General features: G+C 39.3%; 2 protein-coding genes across 3 annotated transcripts in view; both read right to left on the reverse strand.

Annotated features, from left to right (window-relative positions):
• LOC134655366 (dynein axonemal heavy chain 10) overlaps positions 1-6,956 on the reverse strand; it is an 82,109-nt gene extending 75,153 nt beyond the window's left edge. Inside the window, exons 1-8 of the mRNA XM_063510814.1 lie at positions 6,940-6,956; positions 5,792-6,090; positions 4,514-4,723; positions 3,228-3,254; positions 2,958-3,074; positions 2,597-2,652; positions 1,653-1,883; positions 1,236-1,373 (exon numbers count right to left, since the gene is read on the reverse strand). Coding sequence (XP_063366884.1) covers positions 1,236-1,373; positions 1,653-1,883; positions 2,597-2,652; positions 2,958-3,074; positions 3,228-3,254; positions 4,514-4,723; positions 5,792-6,090; positions 6,940-6,956 — 1,095 coding nt within the window. The remainder of the gene's footprint in view (positions 1-1,235; positions 1,374-1,652; positions 1,884-2,596; positions 2,653-2,957; positions 3,075-3,227; positions 3,255-4,513; positions 4,724-5,791; positions 6,091-6,939) is intronic.
• Positions 6,957-9,796: 2,840 nt separating this feature from the next.
• Positions 9,797-20,673, reverse strand: LOC134655010 (putative uncharacterized protein DDB_G0285119). 2 transcript variants are annotated; one of them, XM_063510469.1, is made up of 4 exons: positions 20,476-20,670; positions 14,086-14,253; positions 12,602-13,653; positions 9,797-11,188 (listed from the first exon to the last, which is right to left on the reverse strand). In XM_063510469.1, exons 1-4 carry the CDS (start codon positions 20,492-20,494, stop codon positions 9,824-9,826), a joined length of 2,604 nt encoding a protein of 867 aa, XP_063366539.1. In that variant the 5' UTR covers positions 20,495-20,670; the 3' UTR covers positions 9,797-9,823. The 2 variants fall into 2 exon arrangements, with proteins under 2 accessions (XP_063366539.1, XP_063366538.1); XM_063510468.1 differs by having other exon boundaries at positions 9,797-13,653; positions 20,476-20,673.
• Positions 20,674-21,259: the final 586 nt, after the last annotated feature.

Below are 21,259 nucleotides of genomic sequence, written 5' to 3' on the forward strand. Positions count from 1 at the left end.
CGGATGCGGATATTTAAAGGCTCACATCCGCGGATGCGGATGCGGATGCGGATGTCAAGATTAGGTAATTAGAAAATGTCAAATATTACATTTTTAGTATTTTTTTATTTAAAAAAAACGAAACGTTTAGTATTTGAGAAAGAATATAGGTGCGTTATATTTAATAAACAGTAACTTGGCCGACTTTTCTGGATCTAGACGATTTCGTTATAGGTAATGACGAAATCACCTAGCACTTACGCCGCCGCTAAGACGTTCCTGTACCGGCTGTACCCACTTGTTCGACATCCGCATCCGCATAAGCTCCGCATCGATTTTATGCGGATGCGGATGCGGATGCGGATGTTGAAAATAATGCGGAAGTTCCGCGGTTGCGGATGCGGATGCGGATGTTCGCAACATCCCTGCTATAGATAACTAGGTACCAAGCAAGGCCAAGCAAGGCAAATCATATCATTTATTAACTTTTCCAAGCCCTAATTCGTCCCTATTTCCAGTAGGTAACGTCCGTGTTACGATTCCGTATAAACAAAACGAAATAAATATATCCTGTAGGCACTTAACTTGATTAGTAGGTACCTTATTACTGTCCGTATTTTTATTCCCGGTATAAACCTGGTACTAAAATGTTCGTAAATGTTTTGTGAGTTATTCACGAATAAATGCATTTTATCTGTAGGTATCTTAAATAGTAGATAAAATAAAAGCCAGACCACCTGCGGCAATACCTCATAACTATGTTAATAGCCGGGTCCGGGTCGGGCCGAGGCGGCGCGCGCGAGGCACGTCTACACTGGCCGAGGAAGTTGCCTCGCGCTTATGCTAGCCCGCTCTGTGTGGACCCTACTAATGGCGTGCTCACATGCCCGCAATGTTCGGCAACTTTTACCAACAAAATCGGCTACATCAGCTACTTGCGAGCACACCAGCGACAGCAACGGAGTTGACAGCAGTCGCCGTGGCCGAAGTCGGCCATGGATTTATTGAATTGAAATCTTATGGCTCCTCTACACGATGGGCCATCATACTGGCCCACTAAGATGGGCCATCGTGTAGAGAGGGTAACAGTGGTGTCGGATGGCTTATGGCGCGGTGGGATGGCGATGGGATGATGCGCGTATGCATCTACACGTGGCCCATTCCACAGTGCGTGCTCTCAACCATCGCATGACCATCTCGCTGGTCCAGCGCTGGGCTATCGTGTAGAGGAGCAATTAAATAGAAACCAACATTACCTGTGTTGCTCCTTCATCAGTCTCCAGATCCCCGTGTCCCCCTGCGAAGGATACTTGGCGTGTCAGTGGAGCTCCATCATTGTCCTCATCAGCGACGGAGATATCCCGGAACTGCCTCTTGAATAGCGGTATAAACGACTGAAATAAAACAACCAGAAACATAATGTATAGTTACAGAATACAGATGTAGTGCATAATTATTTTCCATCGTATTTTCACGGAAACGTATGAACGTGTCACGCTATTTCAGTCAGTCTCGGCACAAAAAGTAAGTACTGAGTTGACTGATGTAGCATGACAAATACAAACGAAGGAAAACAATTCACAAGCGTTTTGTCACGTTTCGTTGTCGAAGCGATAGCGATTGTAACCTTGGCTAGGCCGGCAGCTCTTGTGAATAGATCTGTAGGTACGTACCTCTTTTAACTGCAATCCCAAGCTCTTAAGAACTTTTCCCGACAGTATTCCAACTAGAAAGTTCTCCGGCATAGTGGCCATTGTGATCTGTGGGGTCTCAGCCAGCGGTATCCCACGAGGGGCCAGCCTCACGAAGTATATGTAGCGGAGTTTCCGGTTTGACACTTGTGGGGTGAACGCGCCGAAAATGGGCACGAGTTTAGGGTACTTGATTATGCGGGGCACTGGTCTCTGATAAAGGAAAATAAGGAATATTACGCGAAACTCTGCGTAGGTCGCGCCACTCCCACAATTAGTCACAATCTAAGGGTCTACCGCAAACGAGAGTCGAAATTTTGTTACCTAACCTCTCTATCACTCATGCATATTCGAGCAATAAAGAGGCAGAAATCTGAGTTTCGATTTCGCGTTTCCCGGTAGGCCCTTTATAAACAAACCGCCTTGATGTATCAATGTCATATTTGATTGTCTGCGAAAACTTGTTAAAAAACAGTTTAAGGTTCAGTATGTATAAGTTACTCCATGGTATATTTAAGTCGCTAGTGCTGCACTCTGGCGGAAAAACATTGCAGTATTATTCCCTATTGATGAATGTAGTTGTTGTAGTTCATAGTTCAAATTCTTTTTAGCTCCATAATGACAAGAAAATATAGTGTTAGTTAAAGTTGGAATTTGTGAATTCGAATAACTCAATACTTTCATTACATAATATTTAATAAAATTTAAATGTTGATGTGTAAGTAGGTTAAGTACAGTCAGCAGGAGAAGTTGCTAATCGGGCCAGGTGTTCAAAATGATCTTGACGCGACTTTATTGTTAAGAGAATAAGAGCGTGTCAAGGTAATTTTAAACACCTTGCAAGTTGCTAACCTCTATAGTTTCTATGGTTTCTATACTGCTGACTGTACCGATTAAGATTCAGTATGACAAAAAAAGGATCTTACGATAATTGTGTAATATTCAATAGTTCCGTCAATTTCCGGATCTATGTCTTCGGGTGCTGAAAAAATATTTTAAGAAATATTTAGCCTATGACCAACTTGGGTCTTGGGTACGGTGACATGTCACCTTCATAAAAATATATTTTAATATATTTTTGACATAATTACGGGTCTATCTATAAAATGAAAAAATGTTCTTAAAAATTGTCCACATCCCTATTGATAACCTTTTAAAATGAACAATCTCACAACATTTTATTGAGATGACATTTATCACCGTACCCAAGCTGTTTTATAAATACTATAAAAATAAAACAAGTTAAACATTTTTTTTTATATTACTTTGATAATTTCTACAACTTACGTGGCGGGAAGTAGTAGGAGTCCTCTGCCTTTAATGGCGCCTCTTCCTGTGTGAGTGTGAGGTCCGATCCCTCCGTCTCGCTCTCTTCTATACCGGCCACTGCTGTGTTGTCGATATCTACGTACGATAAGTATTTCATACATTAATGCTACATGACATTATTATGTAACAGATTGATGACATGATTGTTTCATCCATTTTTAGGGTTAAATAATTTCTGAACTTCACAAAACAGTTTAAAAAGACATCATAATCAAATATATATCTTACCATCTACACTCTCTCCTTCAGCAAGACCTGAAAACATAATTATGTCAAAGTGTCATCAAGAATCTTATAATTAAAACTGGACGTTTCATCTAAATACCATCTGATGCGTTCAGGATGGGGTCCCTTTGTTTCCCATAAAGTTTTAAGTCATAATGTATTGTTTGTCATATTATCATTAGTTCTAAAACTGAAACCGTTAACTTTTCAGGATTTTCGTAAGGTTATCCTATAGATAGGTTAGGTTGTTTGTTGCGGAATAGTACTTCGGCGTTCCCGGGACCTCGCCGTATAGCAGCGAGGCGGCAACAGAGGGGTTTTAGTGGGTAAACCTGGGGTCTCATTAGCCCACAACAGGGAGTCCCACATAACCATCCCGGCCCGTCCCCGCGTCGGGTGGCATGCGTAAAGCATTTCCCCTCTTTAAAAAAAAGGTTAGGTTTGTTTTATGGCAATCCTGAAAAGTTACGCGTTTCCGAACCAAATACTAAATTATGACTAACGAAAATTCGGGCAAACAATACATTACGACTTAAAACTTTTGTGAAACAATAGAGACCAGTTCAGGGCATGAATTACATAAAGAGCAGTGGCCAAAACCTACGCCCAAGACAAAGTTACCCGAGAAATTACAATAGGCTACATGACTAATTTTTTTTTATGGTATCAATCGATCGGGTTTGTTTTTAGGATCAAATGTCTATATGGGACCCATTGCATTAAAGTAACACAAAAGTCAGAAATTGTAGTCAAAGGCCGACAGTCGCACTTCACTCGCGAAACGCCCTAATACAAAATGGCCAAGGGCCGTGACGTCATCGCCCATCTTGTAGTATGGACAAAACAAGAAAATTGCGTTTTTGTCGGTGAAATATTGCGTTTATGTATATAGTTGTTATACAATATTTTATTGCATGAAATGTAAGGAATCGAATGGTACCCTTACTTTTATCGTTTTTGGAAGTTAAAAAAAAACTTAAATTTTGAAACTTTCAGATCCTGTATTTTTGTAATTTTTCAATATTTTATTTTAATATCCACATTATTGTGATAAATTGCTCGTTTGCTATCTATTTTACTAGATTTTAAGATAAAATTCAACATGTGTCATCATCCCTATTCCAGGATGTTCTGTTTTATGGCTCCTCTACACGATGGGCCAACGCCGGCCACTCCAAGGGACGCATTTATGCGTTAGAGGGAGCAAGTGATATTGCTATCTCATTCTACCGCATGGCTGCGTCCCTTGGAGTGGCCGGCGTTGGCCCATCGTGTAGAGGAGCCAATACCTTTCATGCTTTTAGATCCAAGAGTCTTAAGGCTCTTGACACTCTTGAGGCTCCTCAAACTCTTGAGACTCTTCATGCTGACAATGTCGAGCTTGTCAGCCGAGGCCGACGGTGCTGCTGCCGGTGCTGGCTCTGGCTCCTTCTCTTTCTTACCCTTCCCTTTCTTCTTCGGCGGCGGAGGGGGCGGTGGAGGCGGTGGGGGGATGAGTCCTGATAGGAAACAATATATGTATAGATGGTCAAACCAATTTGTCAGTAAATAGGAACCAAAAAAACTATACTCATCCTTTTCTTTTGGGTGCTAGTACTAGTGTAAGACAAAGATAGTATGATTCTCTCTGTCTATGTTTGGAATGGAACAGTCCTTTGACACACTATAAATCATTATTCATAGCGTCACGACATCTTCAAGTTGCGTTGACTTTGTTAACAGTTTCAGACAGTGGATAGGTGTAGCTAGAGTCTATAATAACTGATGTGATACTTGGTTTGGAGGGTAGTTAGAAAGATAAAATACACCATTATTTTATAGCACTAAAAGTGGAATTTATTCAAACAATGGGTATGCACTTTTGCAGCTGTGTGTACAGTCAGCAGCAATAGTTGCTAAGCGGACGAGGTGTGCAAAATGATCTTGACGCGACTTTATTGTCAAGAGAATAAGAGCGCGAGAATTTTGAACACCTCGCCCGCTTATAGTAACTTCTGCTGCTGACTGTACAACAAGTTACGTTATTTTCTATAGAAATCTGGCAACGAAGTAATCTTTGGTTGGCGATCTATAATTAGCAAATATGTACTGTATAGTGTAAGATTCATTAAAATTACTAATTATTTGAAGCATATTTAATGAAATAAAGAGTTGAATAATCATTGGCAATCTATAATTTAGTAAGTTTAAAAGTAACGTTATTGATAGTTGACCTTTGTAAAGAGTAGGTAGTTTGAAGAAAGAATAAAAGGACTGGCATGGCGGTTAACGGGCATTCGGTTACGGGCAGAGATGACGGGAGGACGATTGTGAAGTGAGGATTGGAGATTAAACTGTAACGGAATATTGTGATCAAGAAATATATTGTTGTTATGTAAGAAGGAATTTTTATTACATAACACTTGGCGGACGGGTCTCTTGGGTTGTTGAGCCGTGCTAGCGAACGGTGGTTATAAGACGAGATTATTGCGAATTGGAACAAGACAAGAAAATAAATGGATAGACATCATCCAGGGTGTTGTTATCCTTACAATAGTATACAGTGTAATAGTAGTTAAATAACTTACTCCATTCCGTAAACTCCTTGTCCTCATGAATGAGCTTGTCCACAAGAATCTTCGTGATAAAAAACGTCTTCTTATCCAACCCCAGCTCAGTGGGTCCAATCGGTGCTGCAATGAACTTGGAGAACTTCTCCGCGACCCCCGGCTCATCGAACATGTTGTAGAACAGGTCCTCGTCAGTGAGACCCATGAAGGAGGTGATGCGGTCCTTGACCCATAGCGCCCGAGGGTCGGTTCTGATGTCGATCAGGTCGACAGTGTCGTCCACGGATTCTATCGTGAGGGTGCTGGACTCTACCGTTCTGCAAGAAATGCGGATGTTTTTTTAGGGTTCCGTAGCCAAATGGCAAAAACGGAACCCTTATGGATTCGTCATGTCTGTCTGTCTGTCCGTCCGTATGTCACAGCCACTTTTTTCCGAAACTATAAGAACTATACTGTTGAAACTTGGTAAGTAGATGTATTCTGTGAACCGCATTAAGATTTTCACACAAAAATAGAAAAAAAAAACAATAAATTTTGGGGGTTCCCCATATTTAGAACTGAAACTCAACAAATTTTTTTCATCAAACCCATACGTGTGGGGTATCTATGGATAGGTCTTCAAAAATGATATTGAGGTTTCTAATATCATTTATTTCTAAACTGAATAGTTTGCGCGAGAGACACCTCCAAAGTGGTAAAATGTATGTGTCCCCCCCCCTGTAACTTCTAAAATAAGAGAATGACAAAATTAAAAAAAATATATGATGTACATTGCCATGCAAACTTCCACCGAAAATTGGTTTAAACGAGATTTTTTTATACGTCATAAACCCCCTATTTAGGGGGAAAGGGGGGGGGAAGGGTTCCGTATTTACGGAACCCTTCCTGGGCGAGTCCGACTCGCACTTGGCCGCTTTTTTTGGATTGGGGTTGGGTCCAATCAAATAGCTCAATGATGCCTAGCGTAGGCAATAGCCTGTGTTGCAAAACAGCAATTCTTCAACAAACAGCTGCCTATAATAATGACTTGAGAGAAAAGAAAAGCTATGCAGAGATGAGAGGAAACGAGAAACGATGTGCATCATTACCAATGTTATTGGTTGATCCTACTCTCCCCTAGTTATTGCAGTGTGGAAAGTCACCTTTAATAAAAAAAAATTACTTACTTGCCGTGTGATAGCATTGCGGAGCGCTAAAATATTTGTGTCATGGCTGAATTTTCTTTAATTTTTTTCGTAAGTTTCCCGATAACCCAGTGGTACTGAAAATAATTCTATACCTAAATAATCCTAAGTCGTACACATGATATACTAAAGTTAATTATATTTATTGACTAAACAAGAATTGAAGCAATAGTAAACAGTGACGGACGTGAAACAAAAACATAAACAAGTGGCCATAGCAACCGTTGCTATGACAGCGGTGAGGTTTGCCATATTATGAAGGATGCATAGATGTATTATTTTTAGGATGGTATCCTTTTTTTTTTAATTAGTATACAGTTTGGTCGACATTGTGACCAGCGACTGCTTTTGTTGGGAGAAGACCACCACCAACTTGGAGGATGCAACTAAACGGAGTAGCCATTAACAGGCTTTCCCCTCTGTCGAAAATAGGCGGCCAACGGTCATACACAATGTATGGACTGACGTTTATCTGACATGGCTATTTTTACGTTACGCATACATTTGACGTTCCCCTCCCCCGCAAAAATCGGCAGACTGTTTTGTACAGAAAATTACAGACATGGCGTCTCCGTTTGATTATATACTCCAAGACCACAAAGGACGAAAGGGAAAGGAAATTTACAGAAGTAAGAAAAGAGAAAAGCAAGAATAGAGAAGAGAAGAGAAGTTAATTTGCAGCAAAAACAATAACGCTAGGTACAGAATGTTTTGAGTTGTACAGAATGTTTTGAGTTATGAGTTCCTGGTCTTTTCCCAATGGGGGCGGGAGGATGGTATCCATGTGGTATCAAACCAAAGTATCAAACTCATATCAAAATCGTTGTAGACTTGTCATAACTATAGTTTGTCAAAGGATTGTCTCATTTCAAACATAGCAAAGAGAATCATACTATCTTTGTCTTACACTGGTACTAGCACCCAAAAGAAAAGGATGAGTATAGTTTTCCTGGTTCTTACTGACTGACAAATTGGTTTGACCAACTAACTATATTAAACTTTTGGACGCCAATGACCAACGCCAACGCCACGGTCTAACGCCAAAGACGTATTAATCGGTCATAGACCACAGAGCAACATAGACCTAGGTGCATATGTATAAAGTTCAATTTCAGTTTTGACACTTCGGTGACGTGGCGTCTGAGTGACAGCTTTTGTGATTGACACGGCGTCGAAAAGGTTAAACACTCTATCTTAGTCGATTTAGACTCTCGTGCGAGCCACGAGACGAGCCACGAACCGAGCCACGAGACGAGAGTGTAAGCGGTGGGCTCGCGGCTCGTCTCGTGGCTCGCAAGCTCGTCTAGCTAATATAATTTAAACACTAACGGCACGGCATAAGGTTTATAACCGAATGACAAGCCGAACGCGAGTGTAAACGGTGGACTCGCGTCTCGTGGCGCGGCTCGCGGCTCGTCTCGTGGCTCGGGCGAGAGTTTAAACCGGGGGTCTGTTTTCCCACAATAAGTTTAGGCCGTATACCAGTCGTCTTGACTCTTGTCAAAACAATCAAATTTCGTGCAATATTCATGCAAATTTTGTGAGATTTTTTGCAAATAATTGGTTTTTATTTCGATTTTAAATATGAATGAGTTTAATGAGTTACGTTTGATGGAAATTAACAGGTAGTATTCATTACTATTAATACTACCTATTTATTTCCATGGTCCGATGCTTACGCTACGGCTTACGTAGGCGGACAACGCGCGAACGCGGCGCGGCGCGGCGCGGCGAGGATGAAACAAACCGTTGATATGTATAGGTATGTCCTACTCGTACGTGAGCGATTTAGACGCGAAGCGGCGCGGCGGCCGCGCGGCGTTCGCGCGTTGTTCGCCTACGTAAGACGTAGCGTTACTCGCGTCAAAATGAATACCTATAAGTCCTATAACAAAACGAAGAGAACCTCAGAAGATAAGTGTGGTGCTAGTATGGTGCTCATATGGTGCTAGTGATCTGATTTAAAGATAAGGTTTAATGAATAATGAACAATGAACATAATGAATGATCTACCGAAGTGACGGGTATGTATACCTACCTACCTACTTCATATAACATAATTTTATATGAATTTTATATTGATACAAAAAGGGGTTGATGTACTTACAATATACTCATGAAATACTTATTATTGTGGTCCTCTTTATTGTAAAGTTTTGAGGTCACTTAAAATATCCCTTATACTATTAATACCCATGTTAAATAAATAGTATCAAGGGTAAATTTTAAATTTCAACTGCATATTACCTATTACGGTTTCTGCCTCAGCGAGCTATACCTGGTCTGTTAGACAGCCAGATGGGTGTATGTAAGGTCAGTGTGGCTAATTCCGTCATCGGGGCTCCGTCTGCTAGCGTTCTCAAAATTGATACTTTCATCGACAAAGCAACGATTGCTTTTAGTTTCAGCAATCGTTTATTTGCCTACGATTGAAAAGCAAAGAAATATACGCTCGTGGACGGAATAGTCCCATGATGGAATTAGCCACAATGGCCTTACATTAGTTTAGTGGTATCGACATCGACAAACCCTGGGTAGGTACGGAATTACTAAAAGGAAAATGATTGAAACAACAATATTTTTAATATTTATTAAAGTTCTTTAGATTTACTTAAGTATTTAAAACAATAACTATTATTTGACATTTCGTCAATTTTCGTCGTATTAAACTAACAACATACATCTATATCGTTATAATTTACTTCTCATATTTACATGTATACTTATCCTACTATTATACTAAAGAAGTCTTTTAATTCGTCGTAATTTTTTTATAATTTTAATTCGTCCACACCGAGCAAACGATATTAATCTTCCAGGAATATATTATTTTGGCAAGAACGCGTCATGGTAGGAATGTAACTTATTAGTATCCAAACTGTCTTTGAGAATTTGGAGGATATCCATTGCCGTTACTACTTACAATATCAAACTGTTCTAACCTAGCATTTAAATTTTGGTTCTGCAAAATCCGTTGACTCGTATCTAGAAAGCCTATTGATCCTTGAGGAGCTGAGTATGACGAAGGCCCATCATAAATAGCATTAGGTCTTCTTTGAACGAGAAGTTGCTTGGCAAAAGGATGGGTCACAGAAAAATCTACATTAGTGGTAAGGACATCACTTCTGCGATTAGTAGGGGTTGGAAGTATATACCCTTCGTTATTGTTGTTGTTTTCTGATTTAGGACTTCCGAATTCGTTAATATTAAAAGCGTTGAGTATTTTCTCTTGCTCTTTTTCATCCTCCAGTTGGTAGCCGACAGACGGGATTAATTGGAAAATATCTTCATCTGCCTGTGTTAGTTTAGCATTCTGCTGACTCCCTGCGTTCAGTTGTGGATTTCGGCTACTCGCGGTTGGTTGGTCTAAATCATTGCCATCCAACCTCGTGTAAAAAGAGTACGATTGATCTTTTTTGTACGTCACAAATTTATTTTTCTCTAAAGGATGCGGTATTGTCCCGATAATATTATCTTGAACTTGAGCCGATATTCCTTCGCTATTTAAAAAGTTGTTAATGAAAGCTTGTGAAGATTCTTGGCTGTTGAAATTTGCTTCTTCAGGTGCGACCTGCAACTTTGCCGGGCTTGGTACGGGTAAACTGTGTGATTGAACTATTTCAACATCTGCACTGGACTGTTTAGATTGGTTAATGTTATTTTTTGCATTTGATTGTTGATTGGTCTGGAGGTGTTCAGCTTCAGATGCAAAATTGTTAACATTGTCGGCTTGAATAAGCTTCGCTGGACTTCCCTTGTTGTAGACCTGCTCAGTTACTTGTGGAACCGGGAGCTGGTATAGTTGACCGCTATATACTTGGTTCTGATTAGCATTAGAAACCATTGGTCCAAATCCATTTCCAAATTGGAATTGTGATGAGTAAAAACTGCCGCTTTGTTGTGGTGTTACGTTTAACTGTCCGCTCTTTCCACTGTTTTGTACTAAGTTGTTTGTGAATTGCGTTTGTGTGTGTTCAGTTCCGGAATTTGATGTGGTAGTTTGAGAAGTGGATACAATTTTTGCATTGCCAAGATTGCCATTTTGATTATTGCCAGAGTACTGAGATGACGTGAGTTGTGATATTTGGTTAGTGATGCGAGCTAGCTCCTCTTCGTTGACGTTCTGGAACTGTGGTTGTGTGGATGTTGCTGGTAGTACGTTTTGTTGTGCGATGTTGCTGTATTCTTTGGCCACATTGATAGAATTAGCCAGTAAAGAGAACACCAGTGCCTGTGAATTTGAAAGAGATGAATTTTTATCTGCTATCAGTTTACCGATTGGAATGAAAGTAGGAGTGGTACTTGTGGCGAGTTGGTTAGTGAGGACTAAATAATTGCTGCTTCCCGTGTTGAGTATCTCTAATCTATCCAAGTCACTCTCATTAGTATTTTTAAAAAGGTACGACGCTACGTTTTCTGGAATAGAAATTTTCAAAGAGACTGTTCGTTCGATTGTGTTGGTGGGTTGTTTAAAAAAAGGTAGATTAGAGAGCTGGTTAGTATTTTTAATATCTTTGGGAGTTTCTAGTGGAGGTTCTAAGTCTTTTGATGGAGCTTGGTTCAGACGAGAACTTTTTGCTGTATCTGGTAAGGTTGATGGAGTTAGACTCTCTTTACTCGATGGATTGGAATCTGGCGGTAAATAGGCATTCTCTTCAGGATAGTCAACTGAATTCAAATCTTGGGTGAGTCGACCAAACTGTTCATTAGAAGCAGATTTAAGGATTTTACTGGTGTCTTTAACTATGTCATTAACTGTTATATCAAGTTTTTCTTTAGTTAGTATATCTGCAAATGTCAAGTTGTTATGGTTTGCGTTAATACGGGAGTGCTTAGTGAGGGTGAAAGATGGTTGAGTAGAAATCTCTTTAGTTGGAGCAACATAGACGGGCGAAGGTGAGGTCGGAGCGGCAATAAGTTTTTCATTTTGAGAGAAAGGACTTTGTATATCTGTATTGGGTGTTAAGTATTGTCTAAAAGGTGCAGGTTGAGATGGCGGTAAGTATATTCTTTCTAGTGGATTTAACGTAGTCGGAGTCAAGTAAAGACGGGAGGGTTTGGTTGGTTCTACTGTAGTCGGTGGTTGGTATAATCTAGCTACTGTTGGAGCTGGTGTAGTTGGAGGAAGGTACGCGCGAGGAACTTGTCTAACCGTTGATACTATTTTAACTGCAGGTGTCGGCCTGTTGTAAACATAAGGCTCTTCTGCTTCTGTTACTCGAGGAAGCTGTCTAACATTTGACCTTACCTTAGCAGCCACTGTTGGTTTATTATAAACATACGGTTCGTCTAGCTCTGATACTACCTTAGCCGCTACTGTGGGTCTATTGTAAACATAAGATTCGTCAGGTTCTGAGATAATTTTTGCTGGTGGTGGTGAGGGTGGAGGCGGTGGTGGGGTGGTTGGTCTATTATAAACATAAGGAGTGCTTGCTTCTACTTGTCGTTCACTAATTGGCGGAGTAGGACGACTATATGTGTACGCAGTAGGTTCTGCAACTAATTTAGCAGCTTTAGAGGGTTTAACAATCCAAGTTTTGAACACTACTCGAGATTTAGGTTGGCCTGTCTTGGGTTCTTGAATAATTCGATTAACAGTTATTGTTTTTGTTATGACAGTAGATGGTATATCATTGTTACTTACCAGATTCTCTTTGGCTTTATTGCCCACTGGACCTTTAATGTCGCTTGAGAATTTTGGGAACCCTAAGTTTTGTTGTTGACTTGCTTGATTTGAGTTGTGATTGAATTGTTGGTTTGTTAAAGAAACTCCAAATTCAGCTTGTTTTCCACTGTTCCACTGTACGGGAGTTTTATTGGCTGTGTATTGTGCATTTTGTCTGTTACCCTGTATTCTTTGATTGTTGAAATTCTGTGGGTTATAAGTTGTCGGTGCTGGGTTTAGTTGAGTCTGACTTAATTGATTTTGACGAATCGTGTTAACATTGTTATTGGTACTACTAGTAGGTTGTACGAGACGACCGAACTGATTTCCAGATTGTGAGTTTTGTCCGTTATTTTGCCACTGTTGGCCGTTTTGCCACTGTTGGCCGTTTTGCCACTGTTGGCCATTTTGAAACTGTTGGCCGTTTTGCCACTGTTGGCCGTTTTGAAACTGTTGGCCGCTTTGCCACTGTTGCCCATTTTGCCACTGTTGTCCATTTTGCCGCTGCCGCTGGAATACTTCCGCATCTGCCTGCGTCGGTTGCACATCAAACGGTATGTACGAGGGACTCGGTGTTGAAAAAGCGAAAGACGTGTCTCTAATAAAGTTGCTTTGTCCGAAGTGTTGCTGTGTGATTTTTGGTGGTACGAAGACATTACTAGGAGTTCTATCTGCGCTTGCTATTAGGGCACTGTTGGGGAATAATTGTCCGGAAGGTGGCTTATAGTCTTGCATAACAACAAGATTGCCTTTCATGACACCTTTGTCTATAGGATTTCTCATGGGATGTGTAATCATCTTCTTGATATCTTTCATAAGTTGCGGCCCAAGCTTCAGGTTTCCGAATTTCTCGTTGTTGTTGAAAAAATTCTGTGAAGCTTCGCATTTAACGTTCATCCACCAGTCGCAGACGAAGACGGCTTGGTTGAACAGAGTACCGTTGGGGCAGAGGAAGGATTGGAAGCCGTAGGTGGATCCCGCGGTGCACACTCTGAAGGCTTGGCAGTTTGTCTCCAGATCCGCATAGTAACCTGCAACACAACACCCCTAATGTTAAATAGGTAGGGTATTTGACTGTATTTAAAATAAATTATTTTACACCATGCATGAAATAAAGCACCAAAAGATTAATATAGAAACGTAGCCAGCAGTAATTTTTATACACAATTTTTATTTTAAAACCCGTATAAAACTATAAAGAGTAGGTAATTTGATTATGACGTCACATTGCATTTTAGTGATGGTACACATGCTAGTAGCAAAATCGTTTTGACAGTTCTAAAAAAGAAACTAATTTGACTAGTAGTCAAATACCCCATTGATATTCTTTTTATTTTACATCCAGACATAATCTGTGAATGTCTGAAAGGAGGGAAGTTTATTCATGTTTTTCGCTAGAGATTCCAAGGCCTTAATCGTAATATTTTACGCGTGGTTACCACCAAAAACATATTAGATCTTACCTGGTTGTCTACCAGCGCAAGAGAAGGTCGTTCTTGGGATGTTGGCGAGCGTGGGGTAGTCGTTTCCCGGCTTGCCTGGGACGGCGAGTCGGATGTCCCAGCCTCGCCCGTGGTGGTCCTGCCGCGGCGCGCGCCCGCTCTGCCCGCCCGCCCAGGATAACAAGCATACTGAAATGGGAAATAATACGTTTTGAACTAATATGCAACTACTTGAACATTTTAATTTAGAAATGTCTGGTAACAATTCAGCCTGTGAATAAATTATAACCCATTTAAAAAATTGGCAAATTCTTAATACATTTAAGTTTAGAATCTTGCAAATTTTAACCACTAGCTAGAGTGTATCATACAAAACAAAGTTATGTACGGAACACTAGAAAGGATATCTTTTCTTATGATAATTGATTTTTTGGTAAAAAGTTGTTGTGTATTGAGAGAAGAAGAAGAAGAAGTAAAATTAACTTTCAATTATTAATTAATCATTAATTGTACATATATTATTTAATAATTAATTATACTAAATTTTAATGTAATTCCTCAAAACGAATAAATAAATAAATCAGGATTTCAAAGTATGAGTCATTAATTGGGCATTAGCATGTCAAGCCGAGCACAGCTAGGGACGTTAACTTTATTTACTATGCAATTGTTTTTGTGTATTCCCGATATTTTGTCGCATTTGCATTGAATATGCAATCTACACGTGCTGCGAGTTTGAATTGTGGTCTACCTACCCAATAGCGATCTAACTTATTTCGAACACGCTAGCTTGAAAATGTACCGTGAGTTGCTTATTGCATGGAGAAGTTTTATCAGTGATTTTTTTCATTTATAAAATCGCCATGTACTTTCACGGCTGATGATATGATTAATACTCAATATCTGGAAGACCGAGCTTTGCTCGGAAAACACATAAAAAGTATAAAAACTAAAAAATGCGCATTTTCCTAGAGATACCTAGATTGATTATTCGCTCCTGAAACCCCCCGTAAGCAAATTTCATCTAAATCGTTATAAGTATATATAGATGAATATATATATATATATATATATATATATATAAATAAATATAGAAGAATTGCTCGTTTAAATAAATAAATAATATTTATAAATAAATATACAAGAACTGCTCGTTTAAAGGTAAGAAGGGGTAGAGGGTAGAAGGGGAAAAGGTAGATAAGTACAAAATAAATAAACGTTTTGATCTCATTTTTTCGAAACCAAATCGACATCACGTGACACCCGCCGCGCATTTTCCACCACAGAGTAACAAATGTCGCAATCTCAACCGAGCCGGGTTCCCATACTTTTTGCGGCGTTGGGAGCAATCGTACAAAAACCGAGTCAATAGTCGGGCAATGTGCGGTATGAATTGTCTTACTCCATAGGATAGGTTCGACAACGTCATTGTTGCTATAATTAGTATAATTATAATTAGACAAGGTGGGAGTGATTTGAATATTGTTAGATTCGGACTAAGTTAACTCTGCGCGGAATTTACAAAGACACGGCTTGGTAATGTCATCATTAATGTGAAATTTTGTATAAAAATATGACGTTTATAATGGCCAAGGCTTGGAAAAACGCCTGTCATTTTGAAAACAAATAATAATTTAGTATCCATTTACGAGTCGAAAATGTTTGTTTACGGTCTACGGATGTCATTGCGACATATTTTAAACGTTAACATTGGAAGACGGAACAGGGCAATGTTTTCATAATTTTTAAGAAAAAAAAACCGACTTCTATGCGGCCCGGTGAAAGATTATTGTAGATGGTGCGCTATGTAGAAAAGGAGGTAAAACCACCCACTTTTCTAGTAGCATTTCGTTTCTGTAAGGCTCGCAGTTCTAACCTAACCTAACCCACTTTTGTTCGGTTCTGTGAGGATAGCAGTTCAAACCTAACCTAACCCACTTAACGGCGCATGCGGTGCGGTGTACGGGGGTTTGAGCGGGAGGGGTTTGGCCTCATCATACTTTATACCTACATTTTATGGTAGGTAATCATAGTAGTTTGTTTAGTTTAGGTATCATAGTGGTTTTCCGGGTCAAGGTCTGTGTCCGAGTCCGGGTCTAGTCCAGGTCCGAGTCCGAGTCCAGGTCCGGGTCCGGGTCCGAACCGGATCCGGGTACGAGGCCGGATCTGGATCCGAGTCCGGGTCCCAGTCCAAGTCAAAGTCGAAATTCGAAATCACCAAACATGTACTATGCGTCGTTGAAGAGTTCTGTTCTGATCATCATCAGCAGTTCCAGTTCATCAAATGCGACAGTTTTTAATGTTAATGCTTTATTTTATGATGAAAATACAGAAAATTCTATACGTGTGCCTTTAAGATTTGAGGAGTTCCCTCGATTTCTCATGGATCCCATGTTCAGAACTTGAGCTTGACATAAATATGGCTTAAAAACCTAACTTGCTTAACAAACATAACGAAAAGGAAAAATCGCCAAACGCGAGCTATGCGTCGTTAAAGAGTTTCGTTCTGGTCATCATCAGCAGTTACACTTCCTCAAATGTTACTTTTTAAATGTATATGCTTAATTTGTTGATTAAAACACAACAATCACTATATGTATGCCTTTAAGATTTGAGGAGTTCCCTCGATTCCTTATGGATCTCATCATCAGAACTCGAGCTTGACAGAAATGTGGCTTAAAAACTAAACTTGCTTAACAAACATAACGAAGAGGACAAATCGCCAAACGTGAACTATGGGTCGTTGAAGAGTTCTGTTCTGATCATCATCAGCAGTTCCATTTCATCAAATGCGACAGTTTTTATTAAAAATGCTTGATTTTCTGATGAAAATACAAAAATCTCTATACGCACGCCTTTAAGATTTGAGGAGTTCCCTCGATTCCTCATGGATCCCATCATCAGAACTCGAGCTTGACAAAAATGTGGCTTAAAAACTTAACTTGCTTAACAAACATAACGAAGAGGACAAATCGCCAAACGTGAACTATGCGTCGTTGAAGAGTTCTGTTCTGATCATCATCAGCAGTTCCACTTCATCAAATGTCACGTTTCTGAATGTATATGCTTGATTTGTTGATAAAAACACAAAAATCACTATATGTATGCCTTTAAGATTTGAGGAGTTCCCTCGATTCCTCATGGATCCCATCATCAGAACTGGGTTTTGACCAAAACGGGACCAATCTGTATGCATATACATACAATCAAAAAAAGAATTTTCAAAATCGGTCCAGTAATGACGGAGATATGGAGTAACAAACATAAAAAAAAAATAAAAAAATAAAAAAAAAATAAAAAAAAACATACAACCGAATTGATAACCTCCTTCTTTGAGATTTGGAAGTCGGTTAAAAATGACGGGCGTTTTTCCGAGCCTTTATAATGGCACTCTCTCACTTTGTTATTTTCAAGTCGGTCCAAATATTAAGTTAGCCTAGATCATAAAGTAATTTATATGTTGTCTGTGCCTAGACGGACTCCAAGTTTGTGTAAAACTTTATTGCGTCAAATCCATGTAAGTAGAGTTTGTTTGGAAAGAGAAGAGTCGTGGAATGTATGGGACCCGATACGTTCCATGACTCTTCTCTTTCTAGTGTAAAGCTTTTATTTCCATAATGGCCCAATTTTTTTAAGACAGCTCTTACGGAAAGTAGGTACCTACTTAGGTATTAGGTACTATTCCTTATCTTATCTATAATAATGCCGTTGTATTTACGAGCTTTCTTAATCTATTTGTTGACACCTACGCATTTTGGACGCTATAATAATTAGTATCACCTTTAACGGTCACATCATCCATATATCCTCATTAATATTCGTCATCACCAGCGATTTCATAAGTCACGCATAAATTACAATGACAAACGTCTTGTTCCATCATGTTAGCGTAGAAAGTGAATTTCTAGCTTAGGTAACGATATGGACTAGTTTTAGGCGAGGTGTGATGACACGAGGTTAATGGGGTCTTGATTTGGTTTTTATGGTGCTTGTGTTTTTGGGATTTTTGTGTCAACGACACCGTGGGTGTTACACACCGGAAGGTCAATATATACATATGTGTCGTTCTGTTGAAAAGGGTCTTAAAACTTTATATTTGCGCCATTGAAGACGATAAATGTGTGAGCCGCCATGATTGATTGAACTGCAATTGCTGTTGCTATCCGTATGTCACCTTTAAACAACAGCAATCGGCACAAGCCTCATCCAGTTCCCAAATTAGGGCTCATTTAGACGGTGCGAGAACTCGCATGCGAGTTTCATTACATTGCGTTATTTGATCAGTCGATCGGTTTAAAACTGCGCAACGGATTTTGATGCGGTTTTTTTTAATAGATAGAGTGATTCAAGAGGAAGGTTTATCTATAATTTGTTAACCCGTGCGAAGCCGGGGCGGGTCGCTAGTTGCAAATAAAGTAAAAAGTAATTACTGTTATAAGACTACTGAAAACTAAAGTTCAACTTCGAGCTTCCAAGGGCCTAGATTTTATCACCACTATGCGTTTTAATCTAATCCAAATGTAATTCTTACACTACATCACACTCACACACAATTCCATTCACATTCAGAGAAAAGGCGGCAGACAAATCAATGAGATTCCAATATAATACCTAGGTACTTGTAGGTATTGTTTGTATCGAATACTGTCCCCCAGTTTTTATTCTCAAGAAACTAAGTTAGTCGCTGCAAAGTCAATCAAAAGGCGACGAAGTTATTTATCGTCGTCTAAAGTAAAAAACCTCTTATCTCCTTCGAACGGAATTACGAGATTTGAACTTTATGTATTATCAGATAAGTCACATATTCCTTTATCTAGTTCAGATGGAGTTGAGAGGATTGCGACGTTATGTTGAAACTACCGGAGTTCTCAGTTCTCTGACGAAGTCCACGGAATTATTGAAGCTGGGTTTTTATACTTGACGTCAAAGGGACTTGCAACTTTGCGGATGCAAGTAGTTCTACATTTTATTGAGGTCTGTTTATCTTTCTCTTTCATCATAGAATAAAAAGTAAGCTTAGAGTGGTAATAAAGAGTCAAAAGGGCACCTACGTGTTGGCTTCGGCTTCGCGCACGCCTCAAATGTCGGAAACACCATTGCTCCGTGATAAAAAAGAAAAGTATGGAATGTATGATATAACGTAGGTATTATTACTAAGAAAAATAAGTTTGAAACTCGGTTAAAACTGAATACTTATTAAGCTTAAATCTCATTACATATAAGTTTTAGTAAAGCTCGCTTTAAACTTAAATGGGTTTATATTAGTGATGTACCAACTATGGTTTTGGCCGACTAGCCGACTAATCGGCGCTCGGATGGCCGATTAGTCGGCCGACTAGTCGGCTAGTCGGCCACAAGTTCATAATCGTTACTTTCCGATAAAGATTACATTCGTATGGCAACTGTAGTAGCTTTATTCAAGTTCGGATGCATTAGAAAAACTTTTTTTTTGCTCCTTGCGTTGTCGCGCTTTCAATATCAACTGACAGATGTTCCGTGCTACTGCGACGATACACCTACATAATTACTTATATTTGAATTGAATATGAACACAAGCACATTTTGTACCCTAAATACGTATTAGAGTAGAATGGACATGTAACATTTGATTAATATTGGCTTTTTATTTTATTTATGTCCTGCTTTCTGTAATTAATAATAGGCCGACTAATCGGCCTTTTTTGCCGACTAGTCGCCGACTAATCGCCGACTACAAATGTGGCCGGATAGTCGGCTTTCCCGACTAGTCGGCGACTAGTCGGTACATCCCTAGTTTATATCTATGTATGGAGTGCTTACTTAATTATTTCTCTATGCTTTCATCGAGCTTTACTCGGCTGGCGAGTTTTAATTATTTAGTATTTACAGAGTTCTTGCTAAGGCTACTTACCTACCCTTTAGGAGCTTATAATTATACTAGCTTTTGCCCGCGAGTTTGTCTGCGTGGAGTTAGTAATTTGGGTAGCTTATTTTTACTCAATCTGCTTTTTATCGATTTCCCTTACAAACTTCCACCCCCCTTTTCTCCTCCTTAAAGGGTGATTTCTGGGATAAAAACTACCCTATGTCCTTCCCCGGGACTCAAACTATCTCCATACCAAATTAAAACTAAATCGGTTCAGCGGTTTAAGCGTGAAGAGGTAACAGACAGACAGACACACTTTCGCATTTATAATATTATTATGGATTGTTCTAGTGCCAGAACGTCCAGAGCTTGAGTCCCAATGTCTGTATTATAATAATTGGCCTAATGCCAGAAAGTATAGGTTTCGTTATGTCTTTTTGTCATTAAGTAATTAGAATTTACAAAATGACAAAGCTTAAATGTCATTGACACAAAACACGTTACATTTAAGTAAACATTAATTTCTTGTGCTCCATACAGAAAAACACAATATTTGATAAACTCACCGAAAACCAATCTCCACATTATGTTAGTCCATAACAACACACAGTCTTAAAACACTAAAACCAACCAACTTAACTTTATCGCAACCGAAAACAATTGAAATTCAATCAACTCAACTAAAATTCAACTCAACCAACTGAATCTGCGAAATGGATGCAACATTGTGGGTTCGCGGTTGTAGCGCGAATGTAGGTTTTCGTATAATGACAGTGGTATTATCTTTTAGCTGTTATGTCATTCCTATCGTATACCAAACGAGGGCGAATTATTTCCCGAAAAGGCAAATGTAAGAGCTCTTTAAACCTGCACAACTTCTAAGGATCTCAGAGGTCAATTTACAGTGGTTTGGGAATCAGCGCCTGCGCAGCCCTACCAGGTGGGCTTACACGGGAGCAGTTGGAGTCATTAATAAATTCCTTGTTAGGGTACCGTTGGTTGGTTTTCATTACACGGCCAGTGTGTAAGGACAAATATTTTCCACATCATGAGTTTTTTTACTCTTATATTTTTTTCGCATAATGCAATGCAGTAAGGTTTCTTAAATTATTGAATTTAAGACATTTAATAGTCGCACCCTTAGCAAACTAGCGAATTTGAAATTTTGGTGAAATTAAAATATGAAGTGTTAATAATAATGTATAAACCAGTTATAAAATCAGTAAAATTATAGATTTCCAAGTTTGCAATTGATGCTCTCTATTATTATATTTATTATACATACGTTCAATAATCTAATTGATATAACTTTATTGCACATTGCACATACATTTGCAATTTAATGTAACA

This window comes from Cydia amplana, chromosome 16, assembly GCF_948474715.1.
Source record: "Cydia amplana chromosome 16, ilCydAmpl1.1, whole genome shotgun sequence".
Lineage (NCBI taxonomy): Eukaryota > Metazoa > Arthropoda > Insecta > Lepidoptera > Tortricidae > Cydia > Cydia amplana.

Bases quoted from the DNA above. Each gene is read 5' to 3' on its own strand.
- LOC134655010 (XM_063510468.1), bottom strand. The intron at 13,654-14,085 runs GTAAGATCTAAT...GTTGTGTTGCAG, and splicing joins TTGCGCTGGTAGACAACCAG to GTTACTATGCGGATCTGGAG.